This window comes from Apodemus sylvaticus, chromosome 1, assembly GCF_947179515.1.
Source record: "Apodemus sylvaticus chromosome 1, mApoSyl1.1, whole genome shotgun sequence".
Classification (NCBI taxonomy): Eukaryota; Metazoa; Chordata; class Mammalia; order Rodentia; family Muridae; genus Apodemus; species Apodemus sylvaticus.
In genome coordinates this window covers 129167726-129184843 of record NC_067472.1, presented here as the reverse complement: position 1 = coordinate 129184843, position 17118 = coordinate 129167726, and the positions used below count along the sequence as shown (strand labels likewise).

Sequence of the window (17118 nt, the reverse complement as noted above, 5' to 3'; positions counted from 1 at the left end):
ACAGAAGGTCCAGTGGAGAGCACAAATGTATTTTGGAATCTGCTTGTTAACTTGGGTAGCGAGCCAGCAGAAGACCCACAGCCAGCCTGCCAACCACCCAGAGCCCGCCTAGCTCTGCAGACCTGCCCGTCTCCTTGTCAACCGAGGCTCCAGACCAAGGGGCAAGAGGGGTGGGTCTCAGGAGCTCAGAGGCAGGATCTGGTGACCCAAGGGGCAGCAAGCGGCCGTGGGCATCTCCTTCCTGGAATGGAAGGTGGAGGAATGTGTGGTTTGCAGAGAGGGGTGGGCAACCAGAGGCTCTCTTCAGTCTTGAGTCAACCCTTGGCAGGAAGTTTAGGACTTGGGGTCGTTGGTACAGACAGACCACACACCCCATCTTCACTCTTCTTCTCTAGTCATCTCAGACCTGTCCAACTCCCCCAGAATGCCTGAGAGAAGAGGCTAGCAGGAGGCCTGGGGGGAGGGGCGCTGCAGGGTGAGGGAAAAGGGTGAGGGGCAACTCTGAAACCCCCTTGCCCTTCCTGCCTCCAGCCCCAGTGCAATCAGGAGAACGGGCGGAGGAGGCCATCAGCCACAGGAGACAGCAGGGCCTGGGAGGCAGGCCCGGGAGGCCCCTCGGCCTCTGGCCGTCCTCGTCACTTGGGCTGGAAGGACTGAGCACTAACAGCCCAACAGCTCCAGGCGCAGTGTGATGCGGTTATGCCAGGACACCGGAAGGACACGCACATAGCGAGCCATGAAAGGTTTCTCAAAGATGTTCTTCTTGTGGGAGTTGTTGTCCAAGTTGCCCTGGAAGACCTGGAAACGACCGGCGTGTCAGAAGTGCCCCACGGTCTGCCACCTCCCCCCACCCATCCCAGGAACTGCAGCTGGGCCGACACCCACCTTGGGGGTTCCTTGCTCCTCATATACGGTCCACTGCACACCATCGTCACTGTGGGCTACCTTATAGGACGCCACATACTGGATGTGGCCAAAGTCACGGGCCCCCTGGGTGATGATCCCTGTCACTCGCTTCTCAGTGCCCAGGTCAACCTACAGGAAAAAAAACAACATTGTTCTAGGTTGGAGCGTCTTCAACGGGGTGTAGAGGCAGACACACCGGGGATGACCGTTAGTCTGCTTCCTCCTCCTGCTGGCTAGTCTGACGTTAACTTGACACGAGCTAGGAGTTATCTGAAAGGAGGGAATCTCAAGTGAGGAGGAAAATGTCTCCATAAGGCCCAGCTGCAAGGCATTTTCTCAGCTGGTGATCTGTGGGGGAAGGCCCAGACCACTGTGGGCGGTGCCAGCCCTAGGCTGCTGGTCCTGGGTTCTATAAGAAAGAGGATGAGCAAGCCATGTGGAGCAAACCAATAAGCAGCGCCCCTCCATGGCCTCTGCATCAGTTCCTGCCTCTAGGTAGGCCCCTGTCCCGACTTCCTTCAGTGATGAACAGTGACGTGGAAGTGTAAGCTGAAAAAGCCTTTTCCTCCCCAACTTGCTTTTTGGTCACGGTGTGTCGTCCCAGCAGTAGGAACCCTGACTAAGACACGCTTCCATAAAACAAGCATAAAGCCACGTATGGTGGTGCTCACTTGTAACCCCAGCACTCGGGAGGCTGAGTGGAGCTGTAGGCCAGCCCAGCTACAGAGCAACGCCCTGCCTCAAAATCCCAAGGACAGGGGAAACAGCTCAGTGGCATAGCACAGGTCTGGAACGCACAAGACCCTCAGTTCTGTCTCCAGTAACACAAAAATGTGAAGTAAAAAATAAAGACACATAAACAATCTACTTTGACACCCAGAAACTCCAGCACAACAAAGCGCGGTGAGGGACATCTGAGAGGTCCAGGCCTCGGCCGATGCTGCCAGCTCCTGCATCAGATGTGTATTGGGGAATGATGAGCAGGCCAAGAGACCACGGCCTCTAGGAGTGGGGATTGCTTCTGAAACCTGTCAGGCTGCCCGGAGCCTTACACAGTCCTGAGAGCCCAAGGTCCAGGAGCAAGTGGCTCCTGATAAACCCAACTCCGACTGAGCATCTCTGGCCTAGGTTTGTCCCTGCCCTGACTCTTCTGGAAAGTGAACCCTGGAAAGGCAGTCCCCAGATCTAGGCTCACCCTCAACCAGCAGGTAAGCACCACACAGTCTTCCAGGACTCAGTTTCCCCATCTGCATTCTCCATTCTCTCATTCTCTACCTCTGGTTTTCCATTCTCTCTGAGATTTCCCAGTTACACTGAGTGGGAAAGCACGTGCTTTGCTGAAGTGGTTTAGTCCTAAAGTGTCCTCTGCCATCCTGCCCTGATGCCCACAGGCAAGCCTTGCCAACTTGGTGGCAGCTGATGGGGTGGTGCTACTCTTGAGTGTGTGTGTGTGTGCACTCACATGTGTACAAATATATGTGTGCATGTATATATGTGTGTCTATGTGTATATGTGTTTATGTATTGCAAGAGTTATGTGTATGTATGTATATGTGTGAATATGTATGTGTGCATGTGTGTGTATGTGAATGTATGTATATTTATGAGTGTGTGTGACTGTGTATATGTATGTGTGTGGAGGTGTTTGTGTCTGTGAGTATGTATGTGGGTGAGTATGTATGTGCCTGTGAGTATGTTTGTATGAGTGTATGTGTATATGTATATACATGTGTGTCTGTATATGTGCGTGTGTGTGTGTGTGTGTGTGTGTGTGTGTGTGTGTGTGTGTAAGCACATCAAACTAGGATCAAGAGAAAAAGGGTAGCCTGGGAAGAAGAAAGAGAAACAAAGAAAGCCAAGGCTTTTCAGGAAACCCCTTGGAGAGCAGCGGGGCTGGGCAGGGCTCGCAGGTCACACCCACTCTCACCTGCAGCCACTCCTTGGCACTGTTGCTCTGAGCCGTCCAGGCATTGATCTTGCCCTGATTGTCTAGGCGCCCAAAGTAGGGGTACCAGCCAAAGGCACGCAGGTTCCACGTCTTGTAGCTGCTGGAGGCTGTTATCTGGCTGTCAGGAATCGTGTTATTCTTCAGGCCCAGGGGCTCAGAGCATCCTGTGTGCAAAAAGGGGCTGTCACAAGGTACAAGACAATAAAGGCTGTGGGTCCTAAATGGCCTTTCTTTTGGTTTAGGGTTTGGTTTGGTTTTTAAGGCAGTATTTTATGTAGCCCAGGCTGTCTTAAACTCACTATGCAGTCAAGGATAACCTTGGACGTCTGATCCTCACCTATACTACCGGAGTGAAGGGATTTCAGCCACACACCCCACACCTAGGTTGTGTGGTGCTGAATACTTCCCATGAGTGCTCTTACCAACAGAGTGAACACCCAGCCTCATTGTTTTTTTAGCTGGGTCTAGCTGTGTGTCACCCAGACTGGCCTTTGAACTCCTGGACTCAAGAGATCCTCTAGTTTCCAAGATAGCCAGGGCTGCACAGAGAACCCTGTCTCCAAAAAAAAAAAAAAAAGCCAAACCAAAAACACAACAAAACGAAACCTATTAGAAGATCCTCCAGCCTCAGCTTCTAACACGGTCTAGGCCATGATGTCAGCCTGGCATCCTCCTGGACTTCCTACCTGCCTTCCAAGGCCAAGCGCTCGCTTATCCTCGCTTGCTCCCCACTGTCTCTTCACTGCAGTCAGCAGAACTCAGCTCCACCCCCACCCCTACCCCAACTTGCACCTAGAGGATCACGGAGACCCTCTGACACAGCCAGACCCCCAGCACCCTCTCCCTTCCTCTCAGGACACTTCACACAACTGGGTGCTTCCTGGTATCACCAACGTTCTTTAGCCACAGAACACACTGAACGAGTAAGTCGCTATCAGCAACCTCGGTCTATGCATGAGAAAAAAAGGAGGCTGAGAAGTGTTGCCCACAACCACAGAGAGATTGTGCCCACATCCCACACACCTGATCCTGACTGCCACACCAAATGTGACATCATCTCCCCATGCAGGACCTGTAAAGCCCTGGAGAAAGCCAGCCAGCAACGTAGAGCAATCACCCTTACCCTCCAGGCCTTAAAGGCTACGGAAGCCCAGGGATCCCTGGAGTTTGGGGACTGCTTCGGTGCCCTTCCCAAGAGCATTCCTTAAGACCTAGTGGGGGGCCTTGGCTCACCCCAACATTTCTGGCGTGCTGGGATGTATACCGGGAGAATAGCCTTTGTCCCCTCCCTACGCCTCCAGGTTCACTCTCAGGAATGGCTGACAAGTTTGCACTCATACGGCTCGCGGCTGCACAGGTAATGCGAGGTAGAAAGCAAACCTCCTATGCCTAGGCTCATAATGTGTCTCTCATACCTGGCCACATCCCCACCCCGCAACTAACTGAGTCCCCTAACAGGTGGAAGAGTTGGGAGGAGGGGATGAAGAGCCCCATTTTCACCTGGGAAGCATGTTCCCCCAGATGCCTGCCTCCCAAACTTGCTAAAGGTGCCTGCTGAGCTATCCAATACAAAAGGCAGAAAGCCATCACCCTGCTTCCAAAGAGGTTCCTGGGCTGTGAGCTCATTCATCCTTTGGGTCCAGGACAGGGACATTCTGAGGCAGCCACTACCTTGGGATTACTTTGCAGACATTACTCATTCTCCTCATCTCCTGGGGTGGGACCCTGTACAACTATCCCTGTCACGGGCCTCGCAGAGAAGGCCTTGGCCTCCGGATATGCATGCACAAGTCCTTGCCTCTCTGGGGGTCAACTTCTCCCACCTCTGTGAAGTGAGACCCTCTGTAGCTCTCCACATGGTATACCTTTCTGCGATCCTAGCAGGTTGAGGCAGGAGAATTGCAAGATTCCGCCAACCTGGGATGAGGTCCTGGTGTCCTGGAGGTCATAAATCTCCCCAGACAAGAGTTGTTATTTTTAACAGACAGTATCTTTGGTGATTTGGGCTGTATAGCAAAACCCTGTCTCTTAAAAATTAAAGAGACAGACTCTGGAGATTTAGCTCAGTGACAGAGTATCTACCCTGGGTTAAATCACCAGAACTAGTGGGCTGGAGGGATGGCTCAGCAGTCAAGAGCACTGACTACTCTTCCAGAGGTCCTGAGTTCAAATCCCAGCAACCACATGGTGGCTCACAACCATCTGTAATGGGATCTGATGCCCTCTTCTATCTTGCAGGTATATTTGCAGACAGCACTCATACACATAAAACACATGAATAAATATTTTTTTTAAAAAAAAGAAATCACCAGAACTGGAAATTAAAAAACTCTGCCCCGGCAGGTCCAATGTAGAGTTGGAAGATGCTGACACAGCTGGTCTGTGGAGATCGCCATTCTCCAAGCCCACTGCACACTCTAGGACACAGCCACAGTGAAGGATAAGCCCAGCTTATCCTTCAACAAGCCCAGGACTTGGTCCTCACAAGTCTCTACCTAGAATACTCTTTCCAAGATCTTCCTAGCACTGGCTCTCCAGCTGACGAATCCCCGCCCGCCCTGCCCCCCCCCCCAACTCCACCACTTCCTCCTTCAGACTTCTTGCTGCTATCGTCCTTTCTTCCTTCTCTTCTTCCTTTATACTATGTGCCTGAGTGTTTAAACACCACATTTACTGTTTGTGTGTTTGCCTGTGTTGCTGTAGAAGCACTGCATGCGTTAGGACATGGAGGCCAGAAGAAAGCACTGGGACCCCCAGAACTGGCCTTCCGCGTGGCTGTGAGCCACCTGATGTGGGCACCAGAAACCAACCCAAGTCCTCTGGGAAAGCAGCAGGTGCTTTGAACTACTCAGCCGCCCTGCCCACCCCCTGACCTTCCTTTTATTTGCTAATCTTCTCTCTGACTCCCTTGAAAGAACAAAAATTTCATGAGGTCAAAGGTCTCACTTGTTCCTTAGATCTAAGTATTTAGGGGAAACTTAGAAACTGTCTAAATTAAACAGTTAACTCACCAAAGACACTACTAAAAATAACAACCCTGGTCTGGGAAGTTTGGTGGACTCCCAGGACACCTGGGCCTCACCCCACCCACACGTAAGTACACAGGCACATGTGCACACACACAGGCACGTACACACTCCGGATTACAGAGAAAGGTGGGCCAGGCCGGGAAGGAGGCAGGGGACACAGCTCTGCTCTCTGGTAAAATGTTCAGCTTGCCCCACCCCAAGACTTAAAACACTCAGGGCTTCACTCTCCTGGCAACTTAGAGCTCAGCAGTGAAGGCTGGGTGAGGCCAAGGAGCAGTGGCCACACCAGACATAGTTCTGCCCTTTGCCGGATACTACGTCACATGATGCAAAAAGCAATGGCCCAGGGAGAAGGAAAACCTTCCTGGCAAAAAATCAATATTCTAAAAGATGCTTGTTTCTCTCCCTCTGACTATCAGACCACTGAAACAACGGGTACCAACAGATGCCAATTTACCCAGGAATCCCATGCCCAGAAAAGGGTATGAGAGGGGAATGTGCCTCCCAGAAGATTTTATACACCCTAACAACTCCAGTCCAGGATGAGAAGAAGCCCAGACAATGATGAGTCAGCAGTGGGCGGGGCAACAACTCGGGACTGCTTAGACCTGCGTGTCCCTGGTACTCTATTTAAACTTTCAATGTGGTTCAGGACCCCAAAGATAGACTTGGTGGTGGTGGGGGGAAACCACTGGATCTCTGTCTAACTTCCCTTATATGGCCTCACTGAATAAATCTCTTTCCACTTTCGACTATTAATTTAGCTGTTTCAGTTGGCTTCTTGAGAATGAGCGCCAAGTTTGACTTCTTACTAGCCTAAATCTATACTTTTAAAGAGGAAGGGAGTAGTGGATGACGCCACATGCCTTTAATCCCAGCACTCGGGAGACAGAGGCAGGTGGATCTCTGTGAGTTCAAGACAGCCTGGTCTACACAGTGAATCTCAGGACAGCCAGGGCTATGTAGAGCAATCCTGTCTCAAAAACAAAACAAAACAAAATAGACCAGGGCTTGGGTGTGGCTCAGTGGCGACACCTATGGCTGGTATTCACAAAGTCCTGAGTTGCTAGCACTTAAGGGGGGAAAAACACTGAGACCCAGAACTCAGCTCTAGGTGGGGTCTAAAATGCAGAAACAGGAAACAGTGCCATAGATAAGGAAAGAAGGCACAGCAGGGTACTCTGTCAGATCTGTAAAGATCTCCAGTCCAGCAGAGCCAGCCTTGTAGTTACCCTATGTGGCCAGCAGGTGGAGCTATGGCTGCAAAGAGAAACAGGCCTCAAAAAATAAAAAATAAAAAAAAAAAAGACAGTGGGCTTTAACTAGATGGCAGTATTGGTCAGGACTCTTCAGAGAGTAATCTTTATGGTTTGGCAGCAAATCTGTCCCTTTCTAGTGCCCCTGTCTGTAGAAGCACCAAATTCCAAGCTCTATGGATCTAGAAGCACCTGCATGAAGGCACAATGCAGGTGGCAGCTGCTAGAAGGGAAGGCACTAGGTTTGCACCTCCCAGCTGGGCATCTTGGATGAATAATGCAGCTAGGTGTCCTTCCATTCATTCATTCATCCCTCATCAAAGATTCACTAAGCACCCACGTGTTTGAGGCCCTGGGAACCCAGCAACAAAGAAAACAGACAATTCCCATGCAATGGTGGAATTCACTGCCTATTCTAGAAACCTGTTTGTTCTAGGAACCAAAATGAGCAGAAATACTGAGACGTGAAATGAGCATCCAAAACGCCCAGAGCAGTGGACCAGCAGACAGCGCAGAACTGGAACCCCCAGGCGGGACACAAGGGGTCAGTCTCCACAGTAGCCCCGAGCAGCTCCGACGAAGCTTCATCTGGACACTCACCGTGCAACTCACAGCCCAGGAGCTCGAAGCGGAGGGTGCAGCCACGGTAGCAGGAAACAGGGTACAGCCTTATGTACTGTGCCTCCAGAGTCGGGGTGAACATGTTAACCTTCAGGCTGTTGTTGTCCAGGTTACCCAAAAACTCCTAGAAGAGAAGGAGTAGGGCTGGGGGAGGAAGTGGGTTTGCCTCTTCCTCTTCACGCCTGAAAGGCCATCAAAGGGTGGACGGCTCCACCGAGCCCACATGGACGCAGCCTGCAGTCCTTGCTTTGACTATCCACCACCACCATCAGGACAGGGTCCTTGTCACCTTCCTCTAGGTCATCACAGGGCCCGGGCATAAACCCCAGCTCACCCGGGGCTATCTAGAGGGCCTCTGCGTATACCCTCAAAAGACTTTACGATAACAGCAATACAGACCTGTATGGCATCTGTGCTGTAAACGGTGCCCACTTAGTTAATCACACCTTCACAGCTGTACACTATAGCCCTGAAATGTTCAGAATGGAGCCCAAATCCACCACAACCACCACCCCTTCCAGGGCATGGTGCTACTCTGAGTTGCTATTGGGTGAGATTACGTCCTGCAACCACAGAACGTAAATATGGCCAGGCGGTGGTGGCACACGCCTTTAATTCCAGCACTTGGGAGGCAGAGGCAGGTGGATTTCTGAGTTCGAGGCCAGCCTGGTCTCCAGAGTGAGTTCCAGGACAGCCAGGGCTGCACAGAGAAACCCTGTCTCCAAAAACCAAAAAAACAAAAAACAAAACAAAAGAACATAAATATGATCAAGGTCTATCCATGTCTACACACCAAAGGACACTTGAAGATTCACCCCAACCCTAGCAACTCAGGTTTCTCTTGCTTCTCAATCAGTGCTAGACTCTCAGGGGCCCTGACTTTAGAGTCCTCTTTAGACCCACCTTGTCTCCGGTACCGTTTTCATCCTGGATGAACTCGAACTTGCGTCCATCGAGGCTGTAAGCCACCTTGAAGGTCTTCAGGTACTCCGCCCTCCCGGCACGGCTGGCACCCTGCGTCATCACACCCGATACCCGCATCTTCCGCAGAAGGTTCACCTGGACCCCGGGGTGAGAAAGGTGGTCTCCTCATCATCCACTTCTTCCCACTCAAATCCAACTGGCTAGCTCACTAGTTCTTTCTCCAAGGGGCTGGTTTCTCTCCTGAGGTTCTGCAGCCTATGCTCTGAAAAGTCCCTGAGTTCCAAGACCCAAAGAGGCCTGTGGGAGCCAAAGCCCATCGTCAGAGAAAGCCATCTCTTCTCATAATCTGCCCACTGGCTCCAGCCCCAAGGCTGCCCTCCATATACAGCCACTTCACTCGTGGTCACCTCTCCCTGTGCTCCCTATCACCCTGCCCTGTGTTTTACCTACCTGGATCCAGGGCTTGCTATCATAGTTGCTGGCTGTCCACGCATTGACGATCCCTGTGCGGTGCAGACGAGCCAGCTCCGGGCCCCAGCGCTGCAAACCCATGAAGCCCATGTACACTGACGAGGCGGAAATCTGTGAATCAGCAATGGCGCCCCCTTCCATGCCCAGCTTCGTGAAACAACCTGCAGGGGGAAAAAGCGACCATCAGGGACCTAACCCCAAGTTCTATATCCCAGCTATGTCCACAGGACAAGAGAAGAAAAAACAACGTGGCCTCTGATGAGGACCTAGAGACAGGGAGAACCTCAGACCCTCACTCAGAGCAGGTAGCACCAAGGGACACCGACACCAGATGGAAGAGAAGACGACACAGGAGACACAGGAGACACAGGGGCCAGCAGAGTTAACTCACGGGAGGCTAGGTTGTTGGAAAAATCGGGGGTGGGGGCCGGGGTGGGGACGGCGGTGGTGGGGACGACGGTGGTGGGGACAGCGGTGGTGGGGACAGCGGTGGTGGGGACGACGGTGGTGGACAGGTAGTCTCCATCCAGGTTGTAGTAGATGATCTCTGGTAGGAGAGAAAAGCAGGATAACCTCTTCTTCCACATCCCTAGCCCTGGCTCACCCAGGAGGGGTGGCTTTGGGAGAGGAGTTGCCTTGGACATTACAGAAACTCCACACAAGGCAGGCTGTTCTCCATCTTCTTAGCGTGTGTGTAGTGCTGGGGATTAAACCTGAACAAGCTAGGTGAAGCTTCTACCACTGAGCTACATCCCCAGTCCTTACTGTTTTGAGACAGGGTCCCTCCCAGTCGCCCGTGCTAGCGTCTTTGAAGGCTGGACGGTGAATTCTCCTGCCTCAGCTCCAATAAGAGGCTTTTGGCATCACACCTGACTGGACATGGTACTTTGTAGAATCCCCTCAGCAGTTTCCCGAGGAGAATATGAGGACCATTCTGCTCTCTTCTGTATCCTTTGCACTTTTGACCCCCAAGTCCTTACTCACCCACCCATGTTAGCACGTCCCCAGCCATAGCCCCATCACCTTTGCGTAACCAGTAACGTGATACCAGAAACTCAGGATAGTGATCAAGGTTGGCAAGAGGACCTTTCCATCCCCACACACACACCAGCGGTGGGTGCCCAGGCTTCTGCTACCACAGGGGACCCAGGGATAACCTGCAGGACTCTCATAGTGAAGGCTCATCCTGAGCAGGTACTACCAATCTTACAGAGAGGGTAAGCTGTCACATGGGGCTGGACATCCGAGGTCTGGGCCAGGTCAGCCTCCTGAAGCCTCGCACCCCAAGGGACCCAAAGGTACAGGCTGGACATTGGCACCAGAAACAGTGTAACAAAGAAGAGTGCGGTTCCTCTGCCCCGCTCCCTCCCTGCAGCCTGTGTGGGTACCACCTACCCTCTGCTCCAGGTGTTACCATCCAGCCTAGAGCCAGCTCCAGAGCTGGCAGCCCAGAGAAAACTACGTAGCTAATTCACACCCAGATACACCATGGTTAGCCAGGCTCCCACTCGGTAATTAGCAGGCTCGCCTGGCTCCACCCAGCCTTCCACCTGTCTTAGCAATCAGGAGCTCCGCCATGCTCCCCCTAAGGCTCTCAAGCTCACCTGGCTCTAGTCCAGCCTTCAAAGACCAGGCCTTTGCTCTGTCTCCTCTTAGGCACTCTACCTATATTCTCTCATGCGGGGCCCAGGCCCCACATAGCTGGCCCAGCTATGCCCTCCAGAATGTCTACTTCCTGACTTAGATAGCTGAAAACTGGGCCCCTATCACACACACACACACACACACACGCATGCACACACATACACTCACCTTCCTCCCTCCCTTGTCTAAACACAGCCATTCCCATGTGACACAGGGTAAGAAAAGCCCTGGTGTGCTTGGGGCAGAGTTGGGGGCAGTATGTTGAACTATCACCAGCAATGTTAGCTGGCACTCACCCAGGCCACTCTGGAGCCCCGGCGAGAGAGCCAAACAGGTCAGACAGGTCAGCTCCTCCCTGCATACCAGGCTTCTAGCCTTCCTATAGCTCAGGACAGCACAGCCTCCCCCTCCTCCCTGACCTCCATGAATGAGCTCTAAGTTAAACAGCACGCCTGTTTCTTCTTACTGGTGAATAAAGAGTCCCAAGACTTAACTGTGACACTGCATGTCTCCAGGACCTGGCATTCCCATGACCTTGGTCCCCACACTCTCTCATTCCCCACAAACACCACCAGCCCTGACCGGAAGTCCCACGAGAGAAAGCTAGGCCTGAAGCCTGGTACGGGGTAATGGGAAGCTCACTGACCTCTGCCCACTCCTCAGTCTTCACTGAGGCAGCCTCACCACAAGTGCCCACGCTCGGCAACAGGCCCCCAGTGCTTACCCGTTTCACAATGGATGCCCGAGTAGCCCACGGGGCACTGACATGTGTATTCAGTGAAGATGTCCCCTCGCTGTGTGTCCAGAGTCACCAGGCACTTGGCATCATTGTAGCAAGGGTTTGGGGAGCACGGTCCTGGAAGCAAGGAGACAAATCAGATGGAGAGGTGGTCTGAAAAGGGCTGAGAACACAGCAAAAAGCAGCACGTGAGCCAGCCTCAAACCATCCGTCCAAACGAGTCTCTTTTCTTCCCTCCCACCATCATCCTGGACCCAAGAGGGCCTCTGCGAGGATCAATTTGCCCACATACTGAAATCGCTGGCTTTTCCAAGTGGCCGGGAGTTTCTACTGGAACAAGGGCTACCCACTTGGGAAGAGACAGGGCGGGTAGGCCACCGGAGCAGGTACCTTTCTCAGTCTCGTTGCATACAAGGCCTGTGAAGCCTTCGGGGCAGAGGCAGTAGATGTCATTGTCTTGGCCCGTCAAGCAGGTCCCACCATTCAGGCACAGGCTGGAGTCACAGAAGTCACCTGCAACCGCAGACCAAACACAATCATCTGGTAAGCACTGAAGAGTCCGGCTATCATGTGCACACGCTGGGCTCCCAAGACAGAAGTTAGCTGTTATCCTGTCCTCAAGAAGCCAGTGAGATACAGCTCAATGGTAGCACGTGTCTAGCACATGCAGAGCCTTGGGTGCCTATACTCAGGTGCACGTGCCCACACAGAGACATGCACACATAATTTGTAAAATAAATACATAACTAACTAAATAAATAAATAAAAACAAATCTTAAACTCTATAGGTGCGGCTAGAGAGATGGCTCAGAGATTAAGAGCACGGACTGCTGTAGCAGAAAACCCTCACACACATATACACACACTATAGCAAATACATTTTTTAAAAGCCAGAATGGCAAGGATGGCAAGGGATGATATTCTAGAGAGAAGTAGACACTGAGGACACTGAGGACATGGTATGTAGGAGAACGGGTCAGGTGTGCCTGGACTCAGAACAGAGGGACCTTAAGATTGACAAGTTTAGACTTTGTATGCTGCAGTCTGTCAACAGCGTTTCAACCTTCCTTAAGTCTCCCAGGAACTGGCTGACAAGTCTCAGACACCTCACCACTGTGTGTGTGTGTGTGTGTGTGTGTGTGCATGTGTGTTTGTCTCTGTGTATGTGTGTGTCTCTGTGTGTGTCTCTGTGTGTGTGTTTGTCTCTGTGTATGTGTGTGTCTCTGTGTGTGTGTTTGTCTCTGTGTGTGTGTTTGACTCTATGTGTGTGTGCATGTGTGTATGTGTGTTTGTGTGTTTGTCTCTGTGTATGTGTGTATGTGTGTGTGTCTCTGTGTGTGTTTGTCTCTCTGTGCGTTTGCCTCTGTGTGTGTGCATGTGTGTGTGTGTCTCTGTGTGTGTTTGTGTGTGTTTGCCTCTCTGTATGTGTGTGTATGTGTTTGTCTCTGTGTGTGTGTGAATGCGTGTGTGTGTGTGTGTCTGTGTGTAATGTCATTCTCCTCTCTCTGTGTCTGTCAGTCTGTGTGTCCGTCTCTCTGTGTCTCTGTGTGTGTGTCTGTCTGTGTGTCTCTGTGTGTGTATGTGTCTCTCCTCTCTATGTCTGATGGTCTGTGTGTATGTGTGTGTGTGTCTCTCTCTGTGTCTCTGTGTGTGTGTCTGTCTGTGTGTATCTGTCTGTGTGTGTGTCTGTGTGTCTCTGTGTGTGTCTGTCACTCTGTGTATGTATGTCTCTCTCTGGGTCTCTGTGTGTCTCTGTGTGTGTGTCTGTCTGTATGTATCTGTCTGTCTGTGTGTCTGTGTGTCTCTGTGTGTGTCTGTCACTCTGTGTATGTATGTCTCTCTCTGGGTCTCTGTGTGTCTGTGTGTGTGTCTCTGTGTGTGTGTTTCTCTGTCTCTGCCTCTCCCTCTCACTAAAGCCAGATTGAAGTTTGAACAGAGGAAGGCTGAAAACCCCACACACACACAAGGCTGGCAGGCTACGAAGCCAGGTCTGGCGGTGGCGGCGGCTGCAGCTCACAGGCTGAACGACAAGGAAGCACGTTACGGCAAAGGGAACATGAGCAGGTGAATTTGAGAGGCTTCGTGGAACATGGACTGAAGAGATGGAAGAAGGCTGGAGAGATCACTGGAGCTTTGGGGGTGCCTTGGGTGACAGATGTGCACTGTCAACCAGAACAGGAGAACACAGGAAGAGGGGCGGGGTAAGCTGGGGCTGAGATCACCTGGCCTGAGATCTGATGGACTATATGCAGCTCAGACAAGTGGCTGGCAAACCCCACCCCATCTTCATGTCCAAACAGGGACTGGAAGCACGCTGTCTCAGACACTTACCTTACTCCCATCTGTCCCGGGGACCCTGACACTGGCACCAGCCAGCGAACAGCCACACCCCAGGTCTGCTGTACTACCGGAGAGGGCCCTTTGTCCTACTAGACCCCACCCCAAACTAGGCACCGGAATTGGACCTAAGAGATCTCTTCTCCTCCCCACAGCTGCCCACCCTAGGCACAAGGGCCCTCCTGAAAGCTCAAGCCTCCCCCCACCCCCCCACCCCCAGCTCAGGCTCCCAAGCTGGAGGCAGGCAACACCGTTAATGAGCACCAGCCCACACAGCTCCGCCTCAGCAAGGGCCTGGGGATCCTAAGGCGCTGTGGCAGACCTATTAGTCACTTGCTTTAAATAGCAGGTTAATCCCCTCTGACCTGGAAGGGCACAGTCACAGCCTCATGTTGAGGCTCCGGATCTGCGGAGGCCTGGGCACCCCATACCAACGAGGGCCCGGCTTCCAGCCTTCCCTACCGCTGCACCTGGAACCTGACCAAGGGTCCAGAGAGGAAATCAGAAAGTCGAAGGTGGACAGCAGCTGCACTGGGACTGAGGCTGGCCACCTGTATATGAAGCCGGGAGAGGCCAGCTCCTCTAAAAATCCTATGGGATTTCAGGGTTCTGCTCTGGGAAGTGTCTCCAGGAACATTTTGGCCAGGGTGCAGGTTGTGGGGAGGGCAAAGAGGAGGGGTGGAAAGGGACAGTGGAGACCCAAGCATCTTCCCAGTTGAGGGGACAGACCAGGAGTTCCCAGGTCGTGGAAGCTTGGGGTACCTAATGCCTTCAGCTCCAACCCCGCCAGGTCAGATCATGTGCCAGGCGACAGAGCACAGCGGTGATCTCTCCTGCCTGTGATCGCGCTAGTCCCATTTCTATGAGAAACGGTGAAGAGGCTGCTTGAAGCCGCAGAGCGCAACAGCCCCACGTGGGCACTGCTTTTTCATGATGAACTCTCCAGCAGCATCCCGCAAGAGGCCCACACTTTTACCCGGGGACCTCAGAGCGGAGGAGGAGGGTTAGGGGAGATAAGGCAGCCGGCCAAGGCCAGCCGGGGCAGGAAGCCCTTTTCTAACTTTCAGACCCGCCCCACCTACAGCTAGCGTCTCGCACCAGCCCCTCTGTCCTTTCTTCCCTTATCTGATCAAACACCGAATAGTGAGGCTCAAAAGTTCATTGGATTCTCTAGCCAGGCGGATTCAGGAGAGAATTTAGGATGAAGTTAGCTGGAGCACCGGCTACCCGCACAAGAGTCCTAGACTCTCCCAAATTGTTTGGATTGGAAAGCAGACACAGTTCGGTGGCCTCACTTTACAGACGCGGTAAAGAAAAGAGGCACAACGCAGCGGATTCCTTTGTTATGTGTAAGTCACATCCCTGGGGGAGGCAGGGCTGTCACCGGGTGTCCAGGGTCACTGCTCAGTGCAAAAGCTACTATCACAGCCTCAAGGCCCCAAGGCAGAGCGCGCAGAGGCACGTTCGCTTCTCCTAACCCGACGCGGCCCCAGAGCGTCCCCCTCCAGGCTCTGCTTAAGTTTGTCAACAGTAGGGGTAAAGGGAGGGCGCCACAGAGAACTTCCGAGCGGCGGGCAGAACAAGGGCGAGGCCAGAGGGACTCACCAGACGCGGCGAAGAGGCCAGAGGCGCAGAGCAGCACGCCGCACAGCGCGGCCAGCACACGGGAGAGCTGCATGCTGCTGGACGCGGGAAAGGGTCCACGCGCTCCGATGCTGGGACCCGAGAGTTCCTGCGCCCGCTCCTCTCACTCGGGAATAAATCAGGCACTCAGCTCCGCCCACTGGCCCAAGGGCTCCGCCCCGGACAGCCCCAGGCAGACTCTGGGCGGAGCTCCGAGACCACAGTGGGAAGAGGGAGGGCTGATGTGGGGCGGGGGGGGGGGGGGAGGGGGTCCAGTGCCTCAGCCTCTCGGCGAGCCACGCCCTGATCCCGCTGCCAGTCCTCAGCCTGAGGCCAGGTCCAGCTTCCTGAATGGACTGGACAGGGGGAAATTGCTCAGGAGGAATTTTAAAAAGTGGCTCGATGATGGAATGCTTCCCTAAGAACGCTGGAGACCCTGGATTCGATCCCCAACACAGCAAAGATAAATCAATAAAGTAAAATAATCCAGGAGTGGTGGTGTAGTCCTAACACTTAGGACGCTGGATCAGGAGGATGGACAGCAGTTCCAGATCAGATCCCCAGTGTGGGCTCCATCCATAGTGAGTTCCAGGCTAGACTGGGACCCTGTTTCCTAAATCTGTTTATTGATTATTTGTTGTTTAGTTAATTAAAAATAACTGTTTAGACTTAAAATGCTAATTCTTACTTGTAATCAGAGAATAGCACATTCAGGCTACAATGAGTACTGTGTTTCCTTTATCAGATCGGCAAGAGTCGGGCTGTTAACAGCGGAGGCTGTGGGGCCACAGGCTGAGGCACGCGGACCTTGGACAGAGTATAAGCCAGCTCAGCTTCTTTAGTTGGTAATACCTTTCAAAATGACAAATGTGAACACCTTAAGACTTAGCAATTGTGCTCAGAGATGCACACTCTAGATAAAACACACACACACACACATTAGATATAAAAAATCTGCTTCAAAATGACATGATGACATCATGACATAAGTCTTAAGAAACCATGAAAAGACCAAAAAAAAAAAAAAAGTAATTGAAAGGAATTGGCAAATTTGTGCAAAAGTTCCAAATAGGAAATATTTCAGGATTTTGGCCAGTGTGGTGCTTCAAGCCTATAATCCCAGCGCTCTGGATTGTTATAGAAAGCCCAAGGCCAGCTTGGACAACATAGTGAGTCTTCAGCTACCCTGACCACCAGAGAGACTCTATTTCAAAAATAAATAAATAAATAGAATAAAAATCTGGCGTGGCCACCTCAGTTCAGTCCCCACACATCCCTTGGGAAAGCAGACAGAAGCTGAGAACTCAAGTCCACAAAGCTGACCTCTGACCGCCACACCTACCCAGTGGCACGTGTGGCCACCACATACACACTAATGATAATGATGGCAATAATAATAATATGATAAAGTTCTTTAAAAGTTTCTGGCCTGAAATCTCAACACATGGGAAGTGGAAAAATTAGACCAGGTATTCAAGATCGTCCTCAGCTAGACAAGGAATCGGGAATCCAACTTGAGCTATGTAAGACCCTCAAAATGATAACTACGAGATGATGATGATAGTAGTGGTTGTGGTGGTGGTGGTGGTGGTGGTGGTAGTGACTATGCAAAATTTTAGGA

At 52.2% G+C, this 17118-nt stretch overlaps 1 protein-coding gene across 2 annotated transcripts; it reads right to left on the bottom strand.

Annotated features, from left to right (window-relative positions):
* Positions 1–8: 8 nt before the first annotated feature.
* On the bottom strand, positions 9–15642 carry Mfge8 (milk fat globule EGF and factor V/VIII domain containing). Of its 2 annotated transcripts, XM_052160334.1 has the most exons (10): positions 15480–15642; positions 11928–12050; positions 11523–11654; positions 9546–9701; positions 9134–9315; positions 8663–8818; positions 7739–7883; positions 2833–3017; positions 886–1035; positions 9–798 (listed from the first exon to the last, which is right to left on the bottom strand). In XM_052160334.1, exons 1-10 carry the CDS (start codon positions 15550–15552, stop codon positions 661–663), a joined length of 1440 nt encoding a protein of 479 aa, XP_052016294.1. In that variant the 5' UTR covers positions 15553–15642; the 3' UTR covers positions 9–660. The 2 variants fall into 2 exon arrangements, with proteins under 2 accessions (XP_052016294.1, XP_052016304.1); XM_052160344.1 differs by lacking the exon at positions 9546–9701 and having other exon boundaries at positions 15480–15640.
* Positions 15643–17118: the final 1476 nt, after the last annotated feature.